General features: G+C 52.9%; 1 protein-coding gene across 1 annotated transcript in view; it reads right to left on the bottom strand.

The window, feature by feature from the left end:
- Positions 1-9,050: 9,050 nt before the first annotated feature.
- Positions 9,051-22,661, bottom strand: part of SORCS2 (sortilin related VPS10 domain containing receptor 2) — a gene marked incomplete at its 5' end in the record, with an annotated part of 551,249 nt that continues 537,638 nt past the window's right edge. Inside the window, 8 exons of the mRNA XM_012810961.1 lie at positions 9,051-9,115; positions 11,766-11,869; positions 14,215-14,317; positions 14,903-15,002; positions 18,126-18,251; positions 19,291-19,403; positions 20,680-20,803; positions 22,035-22,168. Of these exons, the coding sequence (XP_012666415.1) occupies positions 9,051-9,115; positions 11,766-11,869; positions 14,215-14,317; positions 14,903-15,002; positions 18,126-18,251; positions 19,291-19,403; positions 20,680-20,803; positions 22,035-22,168 (869 nt within the window). The remainder of the gene's footprint in view (positions 9,116-11,765; positions 11,870-14,214; positions 14,318-14,902; positions 15,003-18,125; positions 18,252-19,290; positions 19,404-20,679; positions 20,804-22,034; positions 22,169-22,661) is intronic.

Here is a 22,661-nt window from a genome sequence, read left to right as displayed (position 1 = left end):
GATTCCCTATTCATGTACCCCAGAAGTGCATTAATGTACATAGTTACCATTCAATAAAAAATAAAAAATAAAATAAAAAAAAAAGATTCCCTATTCATCAAATCATGCTGGGAGAACTGGATATCTACATGTAAAAGACTGAAACTGGACCCACACCTGTCTCTACTCACAAAAATTAATTCAAGATGGATAAAGGACTTGAATTTAAGGCATGAAATGATAAAAATCCTCAGAGAAAGCATAGGAAGAACACTTGAAGTTATCAGGCTGGGAAAGATTTTATGAAGAAGACTTCTGTGACAACTGCAACAACAAAAATAAACAAATGGGACTTAATTAAACTGAAAAGCTTCTGTATAGCTAAGGAGACAACAACCAAAGCAAATAGGCAACCTACACACTGGGAAAGGATATTTGCGTATTTTGAATCAGACAAAAGCTTCATAACTAGGATCTATAGAGAACTCAAATTAATCCACATGAAAAAAGCCAACAATCCCATATATCAATGGGCAAGAGACATGAATAGAACCTTCTCTAAAGAAGACAGATGAATGGCTAGCAAACATATGAAAAAATGCTCATCATCCCTAATTATTAGAGAAATGCAAATCAAAACCACCCTGAGATACCATCTAACTCCAGCCAGAATGGCCCACATCACAAAAGTTCAAACTGCAGATGCTGGTGTGGATGTGGAGAGAAGGGAACACTGTTACACTGCTGGTGGGACTGCAAACTAATACAACCTTTTTGGAAGGAAGTAGGGAGAACCTTCAAAGAACTCAAGCTAGACCTCCCATTTGATTGTGCAATCCCATTACTGGGCATCTACCCAGAAGGAAAAAAATCCTTTATCATAAGGACACTTGCACCAGACTGGTTATTTCAGTTCAATTTACAATTGCTGAAGTGTGGAAATAGCCTAAATGCCAAGCCTAAACCCAGGATTGGATTAATAAGCTGTGGTATATGTATACCATGGAATACTATTCAGCCATTAAAAAGATGGAGACTTTACAGCCTTTGTATTAACCTGTATGGAAGTGGAACACATTATTCTTAGTAAAGCATCACAAGAATGCAGAAGCATGAATCCTATGTATTCCATACTGATTTGAGGACAATTAATAACCTAGTACACGGTGGGGGTGTGGGGGAAGGGGAGAGGAGAGAGAGAGAGAGAAGGAGGGAGGAAATAGGGGAAAGGAAGAACAGAGAGAGGGAAGGAGGGAGGGTGGTAGGATCTTGGTGTGTGACAATTGTAAGAGGACTTTACCTAACAAATGCCATCAGTATAACCTGGTTTCTTGTACCCTCAGTAAACCCCCAACAATAATAATAAAATCACACAGGGCTTAAAAAATAAAACAGGACTATTAAAATAAAAGAAAGACTAAGACAGTGAGCTGCAGGGATTCTCTCTGGGATGGCCATGCCACCTGATCAGGGCTTCTAGACTTTACGAAAGGAAGACACTGAGTCCGGAGCTACTGCAGCCATTTTGTGACCTGAGGACACCTACCTGCCCCTGTTTCTCAGGCTGGGAGAAAGAGCCACCTGGAATAGCTTCTATTCACACATTTCTACACTAGAAAAAAATTCTTTCCTAGGAGCCACAGTGTTGTTGTTGTTGTTGTTGTTTTTTACAAAGGTAGAATAAATACTTCAAAAACAAAATGATTCTAATTCAATGAAAAATTCGTTATTTGTTTGTTGTCTTCTGTGCATGAGTTCTATGTGTATGTTTCACTTGACAGTGAAACAAGCAGAGGTCTCACAGGGCACAGGTGCACTATGGACCCTCCTGCCTTTCCCCGTTCTATATGCTTCAAGGAGCCCTAGGCTCAAAGCATGAGTTAAATACAATTCATGTGGCATTAATGTGCCATTAAAACTTTGTGACCCAAATCTCCAGTGGGCCCTCACCCTGCTGGTAATTTTATTAACATCCATAGTGGATCCATTGGTGAGAATTTCACATCTTCTTGTGAAATTCTTGTGGCCCTTCCTCCGCCTCCCTCTCAGCAGTGGCCTTACCTCGTACTTTCCTGAGGACAACTAGAAGAGAAGCTACTAGCCTAGGTGCTTCTGTGGGCACCTGCTCAAGGGACGAAGTCCCTGCTTCCAGTAGGGCCCTGCCCCTTGGCTCCTGGGTAGCTCTGTCCCACTCCCCCTCCAGGACATGCTCTGGGACGCAGCCTCCTTTCCCTCCCACACCTCTGTCTCTCCATGCCCTTCTGCTCAGTTCCATCTGCACAAAACATCCACCAACCTCATACCCCCTCTACTGCCCCACTTCTCTGCTCCTGAGTCACAAGAACTTCCTAGACAGCCCAATCGATCCTGCACATAGGCTGTCCTCTCCCCCACCTCAGAGTAGGGACTCCCCTGAAGTCCCGCCTCGGACTCCCCTGAAGAGCTGCATCTGGCCAGGTCATCAGCTTCCCACAGCCGCACAGCCACCCCTCTGTCCTGCAGTGCCACAGTACTTCCTCCCTGACACCACATTGTTCTCCCCACCATGTGTCTGCTCCTTCCCAGCTCAGGCCTGTCCCTGCTGAGAGCCGAGCTCAGGCCCTGACTATGAGGATGCTTTTTCTCCTAAATGGTCCACAGGTGTCCTGGTTTTTTGTTTGTTTTTTTTTTTTTTAATTATTACTATAAGGGTATATACAATTAGATTACATTGTTTGCATTTGTTAGAGAAATTCAAGAATATTCTCCTTGGTAAAGTATCTCAGGAATGACCAGTCTGGTTTTGAGGCCCTAAGCCAGGAGGCCCCATCTCTCTTTCAAGCCAATCGTGAGTCCTGCTGTCTCCATCTTCAATTGTGTCCCCAGTCTGAGAAAGTTCCCAGGACAGCATCTCAGATGAACTTCCTCCCTGGTCATCAGCTTACCCTCTTGATAGCCAAGGGAACTTTATAAAGGTCCATCAGGTCACGTCCCTTTTCCGCCTGACCTGCTTTTGACAAGGTGCCAACCACTGGCCTTCCCACTGCTAATCTTGCCACACTCATGCCAGCAGAGGCTCAGGGGTGGCCCGAGGATGTGGAGATGTCCACCCAGATCCTGCCTCCTAATTCCTTGTGAGCCTCACTTCCTCGGCTACAGATTGGGGTGGTGGCATCTGTTTACAGAGTTGCCATCAGGAGGTTTTATGGAGAGTGCCCCACCCTGGGCTTGGCTCATGGCGGAGACTAAACAAGCCTGTCATTGTCACTGCCATCAGCACAGTGCTGGCTGTCACAGCCACTCTGGTGCCTCTAAAGCCCAAGCACGGGCTGGATTCTTCACAGAGCAGAACTGTGCTCTTGTGAGTAAGCTGCAGACGATGTGGCTGACACTGTCCTCCCAGCCCCGAGCCAGGACGTGTCCTAGAACAGGAACAGGAAGGAGTACTGTCTGCCAGGTTGGTGTCACCTGTGCTTAACAATCAAATTATAACATCATGCAGATGCCGATGGGTTTTGGGCACACGTTGTTAAAATGCCTGGCTTGGTGCTGCTGAGAGCCAGGCAATGACAAGTCAGACTCACTGACTGCAAAGTTCCCTGCCATGCAGGCTATAGGTTGTGGAGAGGAGGCCCAGAGAGGCTGGGAGCAGCTGTGACAGGCCATTGCCACTGAGTACTGTTGGAAACAACAGCACATGGTGTTCCTTCTAGCAGCCCAAGGTTCATGCGATGTTGTCCTGTCTAAGGAAATCTGGGTGTGCTGGGGCAGGAGAGATGCCAGAGACTCCCTCCCAGCCCCCATAGGGGTGGACAGCCCTGCCAGCTTGTGTTGCAGCTGTGTTGAGGCCAGCCTCAGCCCATCCTGCTGCTCCTGCCCAGCAGGCCCACTGCTGCTCACATACAGGGGCTGGTCCCTGCCCAGTGCCACGGGCTCCAGTTTAAGACAAAGACTCTTTTATGTCCCCAGATGAAGACCCCAGGGGAATTATCTATGGTCAAACAGGTCATCCCTCTGCATTGAGGGGAATTTGCACCCTGGGAACCGCCAGGCATCTTGGTGAGCAGGGCTAGAGGGTGTGGTTGGGTGTGAGTGGGGATGACCCCGGAGAAGGCTGGAGGAGGCCCCTGGGCTCTGGGGAGGCTGGAGAAGGCCAGCTGGGCTCTGGGGAGGCTGGAGGAGGCCGGCTGGGCTCTAGCGGTGCTGTTGGGAGATGGGTCCTACTGGGCTGCTAGTTGGTCTGATCCAGACGGAGGGACACCTCAGGGAGGCTAAAGTCACCATGCTCTTCTCAGCCAGGATGAGGCGTCTGGTCACTGGGGCCCTTGGGCAGCGTTCACGTCTGGTCTGTACTCAGACGTGGTTGAGCAGTGGTCTCATTTCCGTCTTTCTGTCATGGTCACAGAGCGGCCTTGTCTGGTGAGGGTGCTCAGTGACAGGTGACATTGTTGGTATTGGGTCAGAGAAGGCCCAGGCCCACCCAGCTGCAAGTGCCTGGTGGCTCCAGATGCAGAGGGGCCACTTTCTTCTTTCTCATCTCCTTGGAAAGGCCATCTACCCTGACTGTACCAATCCCCGCGAGATGGGTGCCAGTCTTGACACCAGCCTCAGAAGCAGGGTCCACCCACAGTGCTTCTGGGGGTGCAGCTCTCTTCTCGAGCTGGTGCAGGAGCTGGTCCAGCATCCTCTGGAGGGGTCTCAGGTGAGCCACGGAAACAGACTGAGAAATGCCCCCACTCCCGAGAGTTGCCAGGCGCGCCTGCTGGAAGGGCCCCTGGGAGCAGCCTGTGTTTCCTCTGTTACCAACGCCATCTTCACCAATCGAAACAAAGGAACACTGACAACAGACCTCTGCTCTACGTGCCTTGTATTCTTAATACAGTTTGCCCATGATGCACATTTCTGTCTGTTCTTTTGAGATGATTGTTACCCAAAAGACTCTGGACACCAAATTCAAGGTTACCTGGGATTTGGGGTTTAGCTGGAACTATGCCTCACAATTCAGCTACAAATAATGGCCCCCTTGCAACCACCTGGTATTCTCCTCCCTGTAAACTGGGGAGCTCAGACCTGCCCTGTCCAGGAGAAGCTCAGGCTAGACACACAGAGCCCGCAGGGCAGGCTTTTTGTGGTGATCACCTGGACACATGCCTGGCTGTCCTGTGTCCCATTGGCTTCCTGCCACCAGTCACACAGGGTCACATAGCACTGGCTCCAGACACATTAACGTGGGGCCGAGAAGCACTTTATCACACTCATTAGCCTTTTCCCAGGGAGAAGACGCTCCACAGAGCCTGGCACACTGAATTGAAATTGTCAGTCGGGTTGGTTGAAGAATTTGCACATCTTGCCTGAGTCCTGGCAGTTGAACAAGGAAGATAAAACAGTCAGATGCTGAAGTTCTCCCAAGTGCATAGTCTGCCCAGACCTCACTCTCATTCACACAAAAACACGGCCCTCGCTGGCCTTTGCATGTCCACCCACCGTGTGTGTCTGATTCCCATCCCCCTTCTCACGTGGATTTCCAGCACCATCCCCAGGCTGGGGAGACCCTGGGTCCCTGGCTGAGCTGGGTGGTCATCACCTGCCTCCCCATGGCTGGGTCTCCCCTGAGGCTCAGGCTCCTGGTCTGAGTCATTCACTGCTCCTGGGGCTCAGTGCCCAGCCCAGGGCCTGGCACAAGTTCAAAGGGGCAGGAAGAGATCAGGCAGGAAGTTTTGAGAACATTGATATTGAAAACCACCGTTTTTACTCCACAAGAAGGTATCATAGCCTAGAGAAGGAGGCGTGTGCACATGCAGGGGGTCGCTCCTGCCCACCTCCCTGCATCCACCTCCCCGGACCTGAGACCCGCCTTGAACTGACTCCTGCTCAGGTCAGTTAGGGAACTGTCAGCTCACTGGGCTGAGGAAAGAATGCCTGCTTCCTTAGCCCGCTTAGAACACTTTCACGTGCAAATTCGCCATCTATGAGGGCAAGGGCAGCAGGGGAGAGGTCTTTTCACAGGCAGGCACGGGGAGTGGGGGATACGGGGGTGGGGGACACAGGGGTGGGGGGTGGTGGGGAGTGGCAGGCCTCCACTCTCAGGCCCTCTGGGCTCTCACCCCGTGAACAGCCTACTGGCAGCTGAAGCCTCACTCCACTCTGGAGATGTGCTGGGGACCACTTAGCCACCACAACACACGTCTGGAAAATATGCTCATCCATCTCTGTCTCCAACCATACAGGACCAGAGAGTAGGAAAAACATAAGATCGTTCTTCACCAGATGTAACAGTTGAAATTTCAGAAAAGCAGACACTCAGCCACCAGGGACAGTAAACAATTTTGGGGTTTTTTTTTGAGGCTAGTGATGAAGGGGTCCAGGCCTTCTGCAAAGATCATTGCAGAGATAAGACAAGTCTCATCTGCAGGGGACTGGCTGTGCCACACCACGCCTGGCCTAGGCCTCAGGTCTCTGTTTCGCTCCTAGCAAACTGGATGCTACTGCTCAGACCCATGCTGCCCTAGGAGAGGAGGGAGTCCACGGGTGCGGAGTGCTCCAGAGCAGGTGTGTGAGAGAGTCAACTTTGAAGGTTAATGTCATTTGCAACCTGCTCCCAAAGTGTCAGGAGCCGCTGCCTTGTTACTCTCGTGGGTCCTTGGCCACACTGCTTCAGGGACCACAGTTCTAGAGGCCTGTGTGTGTGCGCTTTTATGTTGAGAAATAGCTTCATGAAAAAGAATAAGCTGATCATGTTAATTTAATCTTTGTTAAAAGCATCACAAATGATTTATTGATTTTTAAAAAGGAAAAAATAAGAAAGAACACATCACCTCTGTTGTGTGCATATACCTGTGTGCGCATGGCCTGGTCAAATGTGACAGGCTTCGCAGCCAGTCCCCTTGTATTTCCAGGAGCCTGTGTGTATACCTGAATACCACATACATGGAACTTCAAATTTATAACCAGGTAAATTCATAGGCCTATGTATCAATCTATACGGTTATGCAGGTGGGAACGTATTAGGTTATATCAGATGCCATCGTATTCCCAGGTTCTTGGGTCCACACACCCCAAATGTTCTTAATAGAAATAATAACATAAAATATAAGAAAACCACAAATAACTAAGGAAAAAAATCCCTACCCCAACATTTGAGAGGATTAACTTGAATGGTCAAGGAAGGTCAAAGACCTACAGTTGGTTACCGCAGGCACTGGTGAGCTAAAGAGGGTGGGAAGGCCGATTCTGGGGGTTCTGTGCTGCCCACGGACCTCGGACCTGGACTGTGCTGCAGTCTGTCCCTGTGTGGCTAATGCTTATGATTGGTAGCTGGCTGGGAACAGGTGCTGGATAGGGTGGCCAGGAGGGTGCCGGTCTCTGAAAAGGCGTCTTTGGAGACTATAAGTGAGTGGGGAATGTGGCAAATGTCCTGGAGAGTCACAGCCTCTCATTGGCACTGGCTCTGCCGGCTTCATATCCCAGATCCCCTGTCCCCAGGAGGACCTTGAAGATAACTTATAAGGCGACCTCGAGGGAGGGTGGTCCAGGAGACCCAACTGGTGGGCAGGCAAAGGGGAGAGAGATATTTGGGGCCAGCTGGGACAGTTCCACCACCTGGCTGTGTGGCTGGAGTGACTCCCTTTGTTCCCACAGTCCTGGAATCCCCACCTGGACCCCATGGGTCACTCACTCAACAGCATTTGAGTGTCATGGGGCAAGGACTCATTCTGGATACCCCCATAACAGGTCATGTTTCTCAACTAGAGACACTGGGTCAGACGCCCCTCAGCTCTGACATGGTGCACATGAGAGCGTCTGTGTCTTCATTCAGATCCCTCCAACCCCGAGCCACTAGCCTGGACTCCAGAGTTCCCACCTTCCACAGAGAGGCCACAGCCACTGCAGGAGGGTGAGGGGAGCAAGGGAGGGGATAGGGAAGGAGGAGGGGGAGGGGACACTGACTTCCTGTTTCAAGGCAAAATGTGAACACCCCCCTTTCGTTGTCTAGACGTACACTAGCATCCCTGATTCTAGGAAAACTGAATGAGTGGACCTTGCCCTGTGCTGGGGAGTAGAGGCGTGGGTCCTGGAATACCTCTGTTACCCTCCTTCCCCTCCCTGGGCCTCAGTTTCCCCTTCTTCAAAATGAGAGGCGTGCTCTAGACAGCCCTTCCAGCTGTGCCTTCCTAACCCCTCCTGGTCTGTAAGGAGGTGCATCCTGGGGCCACCCCCACCCACCTAATGGGGGCTTCAGGCTCCTTCCAGAGCTCAGGCCCAGCAGGAGGCAGCCATTTCAGAATAGTCCTGGGGCCACCTCCTGCTGGCGACACAAGGACCTGCAGGTTGGGGCCTGCACTGCCTCTCCCCCAGCCCTAGGGGAAAACCAGGCCAAGCTTCTGGGCCCCCAGGAGCCCTGGGCCTTCTGGAAAGGGGGCTCCAGAGTTGGGGCCTCAGATGGAGCACCCAGGTGGCTACCACCAGCCTCAGAAACAGAAAGCTGAACCGCCCCCCACCCCTGCAATCAGCCACCCAGAGAGGTATTTACATTTAACAGGCACCACGACAGAGGGCCTGGAGGTGGTGAGGGGAGCGCCTGATTCAAGGCCTTGGGCTCTGGAGGGGTGCAGGCCCTCCCACAGAGGGATGGCTGAGGGACTAGGGAAGCAAAGTCCAGAAAGGCTGTGATCCCTGCAGGGACAGACACAGTGCCAAGTGTCTGAGTGGGTCACGGTTCCTGCAGCGGGGGCACAGGGCTCCGGTACTAACCAACCTCAGCCAGGAGAAGTCAGACCAGGCCTCAGGCTGGGCGACACAGGGCAGCCTGTGTGGGGTCCAGGACAGAGCCACTTTGGGTGGGCCTGCTGTCCCTAACGTGAGCCTGGTGCCCTAGAGGGGCAGGGGTTGCCCACACCCCAGGGGTCCTGTTGGCAGACTTGGATTGATCAGAGGAAGGGTGCCTGTTGCCTGGCTTGGGGACAGCTGGAGGAGGGGGCTTTCGGCAAGTCTCTGAGGGGATGTCAGTCCAGCCGCTGGCTTCGCTTGTGGCTCTGTGCCCTCCACAGGAGTGAAACGACGGGAGAGGAGTGTGCCGGGTGGGCCTGGCCACATCAGCTCACCAGGTAGCTGTGCATCTCGCGGGAGTTGATGCTCAGGACCACACCAGAGTGGTTGCCTAGGAACCAGGAGAGATGCACTGTGAGTGCAGGGAGACAGGGCCTCTTGGGACACAGTAGTGGCCTCAGCCAGTGCAGGGAGACAGGGCCTCTTAGTACAGGGTAGTGGCCTTAGCCAGTGAGTCGAGCCAGTGTGCAGGGGCATTCTGGAGGCCCCTCAACTGGAGCCAGGTGCAGGGGGTGACTGAGGAGTGTGGTCTCCCAGTGCTATTGTGAGCAGTAGATGCAGAGGACCTGTGAGGTGAGGCCCTGCTGGCCCCCACTGAGACCACTGACCTGCACAGGGAACCCCGGCACTGGCAGCAGGGGGATGTGGGAGGGGCTGAGGCTTCGGCTCATCCTGGCAGTGGGCGCTGCAGGGTGTGGCGTGGTGAGTCGCGAGAGGCGTGAGTGGGAGAGAGGGTGCACAGAGACGTCAGCAGCCGACCAGGAGGGGGTTAGGGCATAGCTGGAAGGGCTGTCAGGAGTGGGCATCCCGGGGGGGTCTGCTGGGGGCTGAGTCTGGGCTTGGCAAGCTCAAGGGTGACAACGACACCCCTACAAAGGTCTGTCCTGGAGTTGTGTGAGAAAATACCTCCACAGCATTTGGGCAATGCTGGCTGCATACTAGGGACTGATTAAAACAAACTATTACATTATTACTGCACTATTATTATTCTTTAGAGGCACCAATATGAGTAGCTATCAGAGGCCGAGAAGCCACCTATCTCCCGCTCCCCTCGGGAAGGTCGGATCCTCGTAGGGCTGCGCTGCCTCCTTCTCATGGGGGTGGTGACATCACCTGCATGAAAGGGGCACCCTGAGCCTAGCTCCTGCCCTAGCAAGGGACAGGCTTGCGGTAGGAGTCCCTAGGGTGGGACATAGAGGCTGACTGCATCCCCGTCAGCTATGTTGAGGACCTCAGCTTTCTTGTTTGTAAAATGGACACAATGCCAGGGTCTGCCTCACAAATCATGTCTGGACAGCCCTGAGCAGGGCCCAGCGAGTACTCAGGGGTTGCTCTGTGGTTCTTAGACATGATGCATCACCTGTGAGGAGTACCCTGGGCCTGCGGAAGTGGGGGCGATCGGCCACTATGCAAACAGCTTGGGGGCCCCAGGATGGCTGCAGAGGGCAGGAGAAGGAGTGACAACCTCTGGTTCAGTTCCCTGACTGCTCTCAGGAGAGAGCAAAGGTCATAGCCTTGGGGTCAAAGTTAGCCACCAGTCAGCCGTGCCGCCCTGGGTGAGCAGCTCACCCCTAGGAGCCTTCCTTTCAGTACTTTTAGACTTAAGGACAGTGACTTCTTGGGGACTTAACGGGGTATGGGGTCTGAGTGATTTTTAAAGCTGGATAACAATGCTGTCAGGGCTGTGATGGGGCTCCCATGTGTACTGCACTTTGCGTGGCAGGAGCTGGTGTTCCCCCAAATCCAGGCATAGGAGAGAAACTCAGGGGAAAGGTCGGGCTCTGGGAGCTGCCTGCTTGGGAGTGCCAGCTCTGCTTCCGCCTGCACAGGGAACTGTCCCTGGGAAGGGACAGTTCAGCTCTCTGTGCCTTGATTTCCTCATCTCTAGAAAAGAGCCTGCCTCCTGGGCTGCTGAGGTGAGACCATCTTGGAAGGTGCCCTGTACAGCCTGGCCAATGGCCATGCTGCCTGATGCAGGGGCAGGGCTGGTACCGTGGCTCTGTCAGTAAGTTTCAGAACCTTCCAGGCCTCTTTCTCCACTTGTTGAGAGGAAGAGCAATCTATTATGCTCCTCATATGGTGTGGCCTGGCCTTTCCCCCTCCAAGAGTGGGGTCTGTGCTCCCTCCCCTTGAACGTAAGCAGACTGACAGAGCAAAAAGTCAGGTGACAGGGCCTGGCCCTGAGGCCACGTCATGAGGGGAAGCAGCTCAGAACTCAGCTGCCATGTTGTGAGGAAGCCCAAGGCACACGGAGAGGCCAGGTGCAGATGTTCTGGAGTAGCCCCAGGGGAGGGGTTAGCTCCCTACCCAGCTGTCAGAAATCTGAGTGAGAAAGTCTCTGAGATGATTACTACCCTAGCCATCACCTGCAACTTCATGAGCCACCCTGAGAAAGAACGGCCCGGCTGAGCTCAGTCGATCCCCAGAAACCATGAGAGAAAATGGCCATAAATGACGGCCCCTGAAGAGGGTGGATTGTTGTGCTGGGCGACCTGACTATACTGTGCCCTCTGGGCATGGCCAGAAGTAAATGTGATCACGTCAATGAGAATACAGTGTAAACTGTAAAGCACTGTACTGCGTGTCCATATGTGAGATGCTCACTAAGTTATCATTGCTGTGAACAGCACAGTTGGCTACAGGGGGAATGCCCCTAATACCCTCAGGGAAGCCAGCCCTGTTCCATCCTTTCCCTGCTTGACGGAGACTGCACAGGGCTGTTTAGTCACTACCTCCAACTGCACAAGGTCCCTGATTTAGTCCCTTCGCACAACCCTGGGGGATCCTGTTACCCCCTCTCAGATGGAAGGAGTGCAACAGGCCCAGAGTGCCCACTGGTGAGGTCTGCCTGGCCCAGGGTCCCGAACACCTGCTGGCCCAGACGGTTGGGTGGGATGGCCTGCAGGAAGGTGGGGGGTGGGCTTCTGGGTGGGCGTTACCTAGAGTCTGTGAGTCGAGATGGTCATCTATAAACCCCTCACCCTGGATGACGCTCTGGACGTCCTCGCCGTGACCCACGGGGCTTGTCATTTCCTGTTCCTTCTCGTTATGCATCTGGGCGTACACGGTCCTGCCTGGGCGTTTCCTGCTGGACAGGGGTGGGAATGCTCAACTCAGGGGGGCTGCCCAGGCCTTCTTCCCTGGAACCCTCAGCGGGGCCCTGACCACTCCAAGTATGGCGCCTGGTACAGACGATGCACTAGAATCTGGCTCCTGCCTCCAGCCCTGTCTTCGTGCAGACACCTCCCCCAGAAAGCCCTCCCTCATGTGTGCTATCTCAGCCCCGCCTTTCCCTCTGCCCTGACACACAGCGGGATCACTGTCTGCTTGTCCATCTCCTTTCAGAACTGGCCCGAGGGCAGGCTGCAGGGAAGAGGCACTGTATCCCCCGTTACTCCCCATGGCCTGGTGACTTTGCCGGCTGGGTTGGTGCCCACATTCCCACATGGTGCTTGAGGCTGACACGCTTGGAGAGGTGCTTGCTGAGCCCTGTCTAGGCTTCCTGGGATCATGACATCCTCAATTCCCTTCCTCTCCAGGCACCAGAGGAAGGGAAGATGTGGGCACAGCTCTTCGGCCTTCACTGAGACCAGGTGCAGGGCCTTCCCCAGTTAATCCAGTCTAAACCCAGAAGCGGGTGGTGGTCCCATTTCACAGCTGAGGGGATGGAGGCTCCCTGGGACAGAAGAGCCTCCTCAGATGTGGCTGATCACTGCAGCTCTGGAGATTATCTGATGGGAGGATGGGGAGGGCTGGCCTGTGACTAATTCTGTTTGTCCAAAGGATCAAGTATGTGCATTATGGATCTAAGGTCCCCACTGCTCCAGGGGTGGAGGCAAGAGGGCCCTTGGCCCAATAAACTCAGAGCCCAGAGCCAGTGCTAGAGGCACAGCCCAGGTCTGTCAGCACGAGCTCTAAGCTGCTTCTATTTGGGGGAGCAAGATAGGGGGTGCTGGCTTTAGTGCCAGGAAGGTTGGGCAGAGGCCACTCCTGCTGCTTCCTTGCCATGATAAACCCCACTACCAGCTGCCATCAGAGTCATGGGAGGGAGCAGACAGGAAGGAGGGGTCCTTTCCGGCCAGGGCACCTGTTGAGGGATGTGCTCTCCGCTCAGGAGGGGCTTTTGTGGGAGTGGATGCTGAGTTTGAGGTGAATTTAGTGCCTGTGAAATCCCCAGGGGACCGTTCAGGCATCCAGTGTCTCTGAGAGTTTGGAAACCAGCAAAGGCCACAGCTCGAACCCTGCTCTAACTTTTTGCCCCACAAACTCCTACTCATCCAGATCCTCACCAGAAATCACCTCCTCAGGGAAGTTCTCCAGTTTAGGTCATGCACATTACATGATCTGAGCACCTCAGGACGCCCCTTCGGTTGGAGCTGAGTAACCAGACAGGTGACAAGCTGTGCCAGACATGATCCCAGCCCCTGCTGTGCCCCCAGCACTTGGCCAGCACGGCGTGGTATGGGAGTGTGTGCACATATAACTCCTACTTACAAGACCAGAGGTGCATAAATCACAGTGGGTCAGAGTGGGGAGGTGGCTCCAGGGAAGGGGTGGGGCTTGGGGGAAGGGCCCTTGGCTCCCAATAAGCCTTGAAGAAAGGGTGAGCCTTGTCCTCCACAGTCCTCGGTGACACGGCCAGGGAGGCTGAGGCCTCTGCAGCTGAACCAGCAATGGCAAGGTCACATCTAGAAGCTGCATTTGCAGGAAAAAAATCTGGTGACACTGCTTGGTCATTTTCACTCATTCTCAGGTCCAGAGTCTAGGTGAGCTCAGACCAGTCAGCCCCTGCAGTGTAGGCACGATGCGTCCTGGTGGGGTGGGGTGCTAAGCCCACTTTAGAGCTAAAGACCAGGCTCAGAAGAGAAGACAGGTGTCAAAGCCTCTCTCAATAAATATATACCATTCCTGCTACCCACCAGCCCCAGCAGGAGGCCTGCCTGCTCCCACCCAGGGTATCCCTGAGCAGCCCCCCTCTGGCCATTCTGAAGTCCCCTGTTGGTGAAGGACCTGGTATGAAATGCCACAGCTTTCAAGCACACTCGCCAGGGGAGGGCTGGATGAAGCTGAGCCTGGGTCAGATCCCAGCTTCATTGATGGTCAGCTGTGTGACCTCAGGCAAGTTATTTGTTGTCTCTGACCCTTGGTTTCTTCATCTGTGAAATAGACAGTGCTCTTCCTATGAGAACGAGGATGGGTGAGGCTGCATGAGGTGATGGCTGGGAAGCCCCAGGCAGAGTGGAGGACTAGGTACTGGCTAGATGGTATGCGGTGGCTATTTCTCCTGGCAATGAGTAGGTAGTATAGCTCATCATAGAACAAACTCACACCACCTCCTACCCAGGCCAGATTTGACTATATGAGCTGGGCCTGGCCTGCCTACAGCCCCACCATGAGAACCCAGTCACGAGGGCAGCGATGGGGCCTTGCCTTTTGAACTTGTAGAGGATGAACGCTCCCACTGCAAAGAGCCCGATGATGAAGAGCACCACCACTGCCCAGTAGCCGCCGCCGCCTCCCAGCCGCTGAGACTCTGCAGGCAAAGCAACCATTAGCAGACAGCCCTGGGACCTCCCTAGCCCAGCCCCGGTCCTCTTGGATGGAAGGCTGTTACACACCAGTGACTGGGCTCTCCTGGTGGGGCTGACCGGTCATAAAAGACCAAGGGGCTCGTACTCCATGGCCTTGGAGGATCCCCTGCCCCTCAGACCAATTCCTACTGGGCAATGTGAGCAGTGCACTGGGTGCTTCCTTCTGAAGTGTGGACAGACTCCCTTTCTATTTTTACGAGGGCGTGGGGCTGCACCTGCCAGATTTCCTAATGGTCACAATATCTTTTTTCTTCAGAGAAGAAAAAAGCTCTTCAGCTTTTGGGGCAGCGAAGATTTCTGCTTTAAAGGGGAAGTGACACACAAGAGACTGAGAGGGCACGTGCATCTGTGAGGGCAGAGCGAGGCCCTGGCTCTGACTGGCTGGGGACAGATGGGCTTCCTTGGAGGCGCGTGCCCACCAGGAAGACACACTGGCAGACAGGGGAGAGCGATGTGCCTTGCCCAGGGGCCTGAAGGAACACTCACCCATCCTGCAGGAGGAGCTAGGAGAGCTCCCAGCCTCTTACCTGTGCCTGTGTCCCTTAGAGCCACCAGGACCCGGACCCCACCCCGCAGGAGGAAGCTGATCTTCTGTGCCTTTAGCACCTGCTGGATGGCCATGAGTCTCTGAAAGCACAGAGGGAGCAGTGGGGAGGAGTCCTCTGGGATCCACCAGAGGGGCTCAAGGAGAGCTGGGCAGAGCAGCTGGAGTCCTGCTCAGTCCCTCTGGAGCCATGGGGCTAGGGGTGGGCCACTTAGCCTCTTGGAGCCTCAGTGTCCTTATCCGTGAAATGGGAATAATGATCCGCCAGCCAACTTTCATCAAGAACCACTGATGGGGCACAAAGGTTACCCAGATGTGGCCTTGTCCTCCAAGAGCTTGTGTTTTAGTAGGGAACAGGTGAAACAGAGACACAGGCCCTGGAGTGTGTAAATCTGGGGAAGGGCAGGGGTGTTCTAGGTGGTAGGCAGGGGAGGCTTCCTCGAGGTAGAAGACAGAGAAAAGGACATGATAGAGCAGGCAGATGAATCAGGCCCCTTGCCTAAGAGGGGACTATCCCAGGAGGTGCTGCTGGTTGTGGGGTGGGATTGGGGGCAGAGGGGCATCTAAGGCTGGAGATGGTGGTGGCCGGATGGCACCCACCCTGTGGGCACCCTCCTCCAGGGTCTGTGTGGCACAACAAACACACGAGGTGCCTGGCACACAGTAAGGCTCCCTCTCGCTCCTCTCATTCCTTCACACGTCCCCTGGGATCAGTCACCATCCAGGGACAAGGCTGGCTCAGACATCCAGCTGGCTCTTGCCATACTTGTCATCTCTTTTTAATAACAGCCATTCTGACAGGCGTGAGGGGTATCTCATTGTGGTTTTAATTTGCATCTCTGATGATTAGAAACATTTAGCACTTTTTCATATACCTGTTGGCAGTTTGTGTGTCTTCTTTAGAGAAATGTCTATCCAGGACCTTTGCCCACTTTTTAATCAGGTTACTTATTTTTGATATTAACCCCTTGTCAGATGTATGGTTTGCAATTATTTTTTCACATTCTTAGTTGTCTCTTCACTCTGTTGATTGTTTCCTTGGCTGCACACAGCTTTGTATCTGGACATTATCCCATTTGCCTATTTTTACTTTGGTCACTATGCTTTTGGGGTCGTATCTAAAACATCATTGCACAGATGGGTGTCATTTTCTCCACTATTTTCTTCTAGTAGTTCTGTAGTTTCAGGTCTTATGTTCAAGTCTTTATTTTATTTTCAGTTGATTTTTGTGCCACATATATGGTGTAAGGATACACATATATGAATGTTTAGTTTCTCCAGCACATTTATTGAAGGGATTTTCTTCTTCCCATTCTGTGTTCTTGACACCTTCATCTAAAATCAACTGACTGTAAATGTGCAGCATTATTACTGGGCTGTCTATTCCTCTATTTTGTTCCTTTGGTCTGAGTCTCTCTTTTTATTCCAGAACCATGCTGTTTTGATAACTATAGCGTTTGCAGTATATTTTGATATCAGGTGTGTGATGCCTCCAGCTTTTTCTTTATACTCAAGATTGCTTTGACTATTCCAGGTCTTTTGTCATTCCATATGAATTTTAGGATATCTTAATGAACAATGTCATTGGAATTTTGATGAGGATTGCTTTGAATCCGTAGATCACTTTGGGCACTATAATATCAATTCTTTCAATCCATGAACAGAGGATATCTTTCCATTTATTTATGTCTTCTTCAAAGTAATGTTACATACATATAGTTTTCAGTGTATAGGTCAAATTTATTTCTAAGTACTTAAAAAAAAATCTTTTGGATGCTGTTGCAAATTGGATTGTTTTCTTGATTTCTTTCTTAAACAGTTTGCTATTAATGTATAGAAATCCTACTGTTTTTTATGTCCTTGGTTCTTCTTGGTGGTGGCCCTAGCAAGCCTCACTGCTCTTGTCTGAAATGGGACACTAAAATTGATGGGGGTTCTAGGGTGTATACAGCCCTTGCCTTGGTGCTGGACTCTCTTTCCAGATCACCTGAGTGAGCTTGGGTCTCCATGACTAGTCTAGAGGCTATGTGAGATTTATGTTTTGGAAATTGATATAAATTCTTTTTTCTTAAAGTATATAATTCAATTAATTCAATGCTTTTTAATAATTTCCCCAAATGTGCTAGCTTTATCACATCTAATTCCTGAACACTTTCCTCACTTCCAAAAGAAGCTCCCTACCAATCAGCCATCACTTCCCCATCCCCACTGCCTGGCACCCGGCGGCCTCTCCTCTGTTTCTGCCTCTGTCGATTGGCCTCTTCTGCACATTTCATATAAATGGAATCACATAATGTACGGTCTTTTGTCACTGGCCTTATTCACTTATCACATGATAAGGTTCAAGGTTCATCCATGCTAAACAGGAGTCAGCACTTCATCCCTTTTTGTGGTCAAAGATGGTCCACTGGAAGGACAGGCCACGTTCGGTTTGTCCACTCATCAGCTGAACATCTAGCTTGTGTCCACTTTTTCTACTACGAATGTCCATTATAAGTTTTGTTATGAATGATGTTTTCATGTCTCTGGGGTATAAACTAGAAGGGAACTGCAGGGTCATTTGGTGACTTCAGGTTTAACTTACTGAGGAGCTGCCAGACGGTTCTTCACAGAGGCCGCAGCATCCAGCCTGCAGTGAGTGACGTGCTGAGTTTTCTACTTCCTCATTAACCCTTGGGACCATCTACTTTTTAATTTAGCCATCCTAGTGAGTGTGAGGAGATTATAACCCACCTTTGAGTCCTCTCCCCACACTTGTCACTTGGCAAGCCTCCTACCTCTCCACAACGGCTAGTTTTTGGAAGTTGTCCTATGCAATAAAGACATCTGCTCACTGCATGAGAGCTGAGTTCTGCTCTGTCCTGAAGTCGTGCCCCTGGTGTCCTCCCACATGGCACTCACCCATTTTCCCAGCACCCCTTGCAGGCAGGTTGGGGCCATGTGATCAGCTCTGGCCAATGACAGAGGAGAGGACAAGAGCGAGTTTGTCAGACCCCACCCCACTCCCTCTGCTGAGGTGGCCCTAGAGGTCACTGACTTCCACGGCATGGCCACAAGGCAAAGGAGGGCCAGTGCCCTGAGCTGGATCCTGATGTGGTAAGAATAAGCCTTTATGTGACGAGTCATTGAGATGTCCCTGTTGCTTTGATAACACCAAGCCCTGCTATGCTGGAAGGATGCGGGAGTCCAGTGTCCACAGGACATACCTTGTCACTTGTGAGGCTTCTCTTCCTGGTGGGCCTGGGAGGGGGCAGAAGCACATACAGATCAGCCATGGTGGGCAGCCCTGGCTTCACCACGGTCACGAGCAGCTCCTCAGGGACACTGGTTTCCTGCAGGGACAGACAAGCCACTTTGATCCTCCCATCTTTCTTGTCTCCATGCCAGGGCTCCCCGAAGCATCCTCTCTACCCTCTTGGCCTATCCAAGTCCTGGTCATCTGTCCTGTGAGCCATTCCTCACTTCTATGCCACCTCCTGCACCCAGGCTCTTGGCCCCTCAGCCCCCATCTGGATTCCAGCCCCTTATCACCCTTGGCCAGCCCTGCCCTGTGCAGTCTAGTCTTTATACTGTGGCCAACATGAGCCAGGCCTTCCCTTGCTAATGTCCTTCCAGAAGGTAGGGTGGCTCAGGGATCCTTACTATGGCATTCCAGGCCCATCACCCAGCGCCACTGACTCCAGTCACCTCTCCACCACCCCTGACACATCCATGGCCATATGCTACTTCCTCAACCCACAAGATGCTGCTCATGGGGGTCCCTCTGCCTCCTAGAAGTCCCACTCTATTTGCTTTCACCTGGAAAACTCCTATTCACCCTTCAGCACCCAGGACAATTATACCAGCATTGTTCACAGGATGAGGGACAACATGGCCAGAGAGGGCCTCAGCTTGAGATGACCATGGATGGCCCTAGGGGACTGGTATTTCTCTCATTAGAGAGCCAGAGGCCTTGGGTTTCTTCTGCCCGCCTCCCCCCTCCAACCTTCTATGTATGCCTTCTATGAGCTCCCTGAGGGGAATGATCACGTTTTATCTCTGTCTCCAGTGTCTGGTCCAGAAAAGAAATTTAGTGAATGAATGAAAATCACTTTAAAGAGATGCTAGGCATTGGAGGGCAGTGAGCAGGTCTTCTGTGAACAGCTGACACTCCCTAGAGCTGCATAGTGGATGCATCTTGTGTCCACCCCCCACCCGCATGAGTGACTCCATCTGCAAGTCCCTGAGCAGAGCAGAGCCCCAAGCGATGTGCAGGGTTTTCTTCCCCAGCCAGCCAGAAGGCCAGAGCATCCTGCTGGCAGCACCACCCGCCCCACCCTGCCCTGGGTGGCCAGGGCCCTGGGGTTCTCTAGCTCCAGGCATGTTGGGCACCTTGGAGAGCAGCCGGGTGACCACTAGGCCCACGTCTTCCCTCCACTCAGGCGTGTTGGGGTTGTTAGCATCTAGGTCCTTGGAAAACTGCAGGGGCACAACCTGAAATTGATCTGGAAAGAGGCAGAGATGGGAGAGCTGACGAGTCCTGGCCAGCCTGGCTCTGACCCCTCCAGGGAGGGCAGCCACATGCCCGGGATGGTCCAGCATGGCCTCCAGGGGCCGATCCCGCCACCCACCAGCAGGTCACAGAACAGTCTGATTTTGTTTACAAAATAATCTCCCTCCCTGGTGTCAGCCACTGTGGGGCTGGCTGGTCAGGGCCCAGGTCACTGCTGCCCTCTAACAACAGCAGAATGGCAATGATGGTGACAATGATGAGGACAGCCACACTGCCCCCAAAAGGGGGCCTGGCATGTGGTGAGCTGCTCTGTGGGATCTGTCCTCTTAACAGGGAAGACACACCCCAGAGGCAGCCTCTTGTCCCTCTGGTCCCCCACCGGACTGCATCCCCGGATACCAGAGGCCTCATCTTCTTCTGACATGTTTTTCAGGCTCTGTGGCTCACTTTGATTCTAGAGTCACCAAGAGCCTCAGAGCTAAACTGCCACCTCTCCATTTACTTCCTGAGTCTCAGTTGCCTCACCTATAAAGTGGGGAGAGGCTTGTAGGGTGGAGAGGCTCGAGGGACAAGATCTTTGTGAACTGCAACCCTCCCTTGTGCAGTGGGGGCAGGATGACCACTGCACAGGTCCCGGCCCAGTGGTGCATGGAGGAACAGGCAGGGGTACCTCTTCCGGGTGCAAACAGTCCACAGGGGCAGCCTCGCCCCCATACACTGTCTGTTAAATATTTAACTGAGGCTGCTGCCCATAATAGGGGCTGCTCTTAAAGCAAAGTGAGGTTTCTATTGGTGTGGTGATGGGGCTGGGGGTCCTCGGGTCTTAGGGCTGATTTTCTGTTGTAAACACCTCCCATGAGGAGGTACAGAGAGTACAGGGAGTCGAGGGCACAGACCCAGAGCTGGCGTCTCTGCAGGTCTGTGGAAGGGCATCCTCTTCCTCTCATGTAATCACGAGGCACTCCTCAAAGACAGGGCCTTGGAGGCTGGCAAAGCTGAGGCCCAGACCTAGTACTGGCTGCTGAGCAACCTTGTCAAGTCACTCAACCATCTCCTCAGTTGTGTGTCATCCCATAAGTGCCACAGGACATGGGAGTTGTCACTGTTTATTTTACTGACGGGCAAATGCCGCCAGAGAGGCCACACAGCTAGGGCATGTGGTGCGTATTTAGCCAGCACCTCCCTCCCCACCCATGGGCCACACTGGGGTGGCCAGGACGTCCATGGTTTATACATCCCACGTGGCCTGACCCCTGGGAAGGACTCACCCAGCACACGGATGACCCTGGAGTCCTGCAGCACTGAGTTCCCACAGGCAGCCTGCACCGTCACACGCACCTCGCCCATGTCTGGAAACCGTGTCGTCACAGAATTATCTAGGGACAGGAGGGGCTGCAGGGCACAGGTGGGGTCAGGGCCTGGCCTGGAGGTACAGTGGGTGACAGGGACATGGGCTCAAGGTCTGCTGCCAAGGCCACTCTGCAAACACTGCCCTACTTGCTCTCATCAGCAAGTGGCCCATCACAGGTGCTCTGCAGGGCTCGCCAAGGGGACAAGTGTTTTAGGCCCACACAGCATGGACGTAAGTACCCTGGTGCCCCTTTCTTCCAGATGGCTGCTCATGCCTCCCCTGTGTAAGCATTTTTGGAAGCTTAACATGGCCCCTAGCTGGGCCTCACTGCTCTGCCCCCGGTCATCTTCCTATCCCACTGTTGATGAGCTAGACACTTTCATCTTTGCTACCCAGCACCAGCTCAGGACCACCTATTTAGAACAGGAGGTGGCACAACAAGACAGGAAAGGCCACCCCACCCCCATAGCTGGGAGACAGAGGCCCTGCCAGATGAAGTGATATCACGGAGTGCTCACCTAGAAGTGATGGAGCTTGTGCTCCTTCTAGGACACTTCTCATCCTCAGGGAAACACAATCCAGAGCCTTCAGCCCTCCCCCTCCTGGGCTGGCCCTGTTTGGACCCTCGGCTGCTGTGAGGGGCTTTCTGCTTGGGCTTCAGGGCTGCTGTTTGCTGAATAAGTGAGGAGACCTCTCTCTGGCCTTGGGGCTCCTAGCCTGAGGATGAGTAGCCTAGCCCTCCCTCCAGGCATTCTACTAACTTAGGCTTGCTCCAGCTCCAGAACTGTCCATGGTTCCCCACTGCTTACAAGGTACAACCCAGGGCTCTGAATGAAGCTACTGAGGTCTGGTCAAGCCCCAGTGAGCTCCTCTTCCATGAGTTCCTTGTATACCCCCACTAGAAATGGCCTCCCCTTCCCTGGAGCACTCACTCACCTCACCTGCCCACTCCTGTGACATTTGTCACACCCTAACTCTGGTTAACCCCTTTGTTTCCATCTCTTTCCCAGGCAGGTGGGGTCTGGTCTGATTCATTCTGTGCCCATGGAACAGATGGACCACAAGCAGATGCCCAGGGTGGATGCTGAGGGAGGGAGGGACATGGGGTGTCTCTCTCAGCTTCCCTGGGAGGGCCCCAGGGTGGGGCTCCACGGTAGGGAGTGCATTCTACACGGTGTCTTCTGCTGAATACCTAGGGCTGTGCCCCACCCCCACTTTGCATCCAAATGGGGCCTGTGGGAACAGCGGCCAGATGGGGCCGGGCCAGTGTACCTGCAAACTATGGCCTATCCACCAGTAGAAGACAGTGAGGTTGGGGTTCAGGGGCAGCAGCACAGCTGTGAGGTTCACCTCCTGGTTGATGCCAATGACAGGAACCACCTCTAGGTAGAGGGCCTGCAGGGGGGCTGTGGGGAACCCACAAAGGCCAATGTTAGAAGGTATCAGGGCACAGGGAATTTCAGAGACTGTTTATTGGTTACTGTCACCATCACTATCATTGCTACCACTGCTGCCACCACCATCACCAACATCATCATCGTCATCCCTGTCAACATCACCACTACCAATGTCACCATCATCATCACCACCATCGCCATCATTATCATCACCACAATCACCATCATAAGCACCATAACTACCATCATCTCTGTCAACATCACCATCCCCAACATCACCATCATTACCAATATCACCATCACCACCACAACCAACATCACCATCACCATCATCACCGCCACCACTATTACCATTATCACCATCACTACCATCATCATCACCATCCCCATCATCACATCACCATCATCACCACCACCACTATCACCACCACTATCACCATCATCAGCACCATCAATATCACTATCACCACTATCACCACCACCATCACCACCATCACCATCA

Source organism: Otolemur garnettii, unplaced genomic scaffold, assembly GCF_000181295.1.
Source record: "Otolemur garnettii isolate 467f Iridium unplaced genomic scaffold, OtoGar3 scaffold00146, whole genome shotgun sequence".
NCBI lineage: Eukaryota > Metazoa > Chordata > Mammalia > Primates > Galagidae > Otolemur > Otolemur garnettii.
Note: the sequence above shows the minus strand (reverse complement) of the source record. Positions and strands in the feature narration are given on the sequence as shown.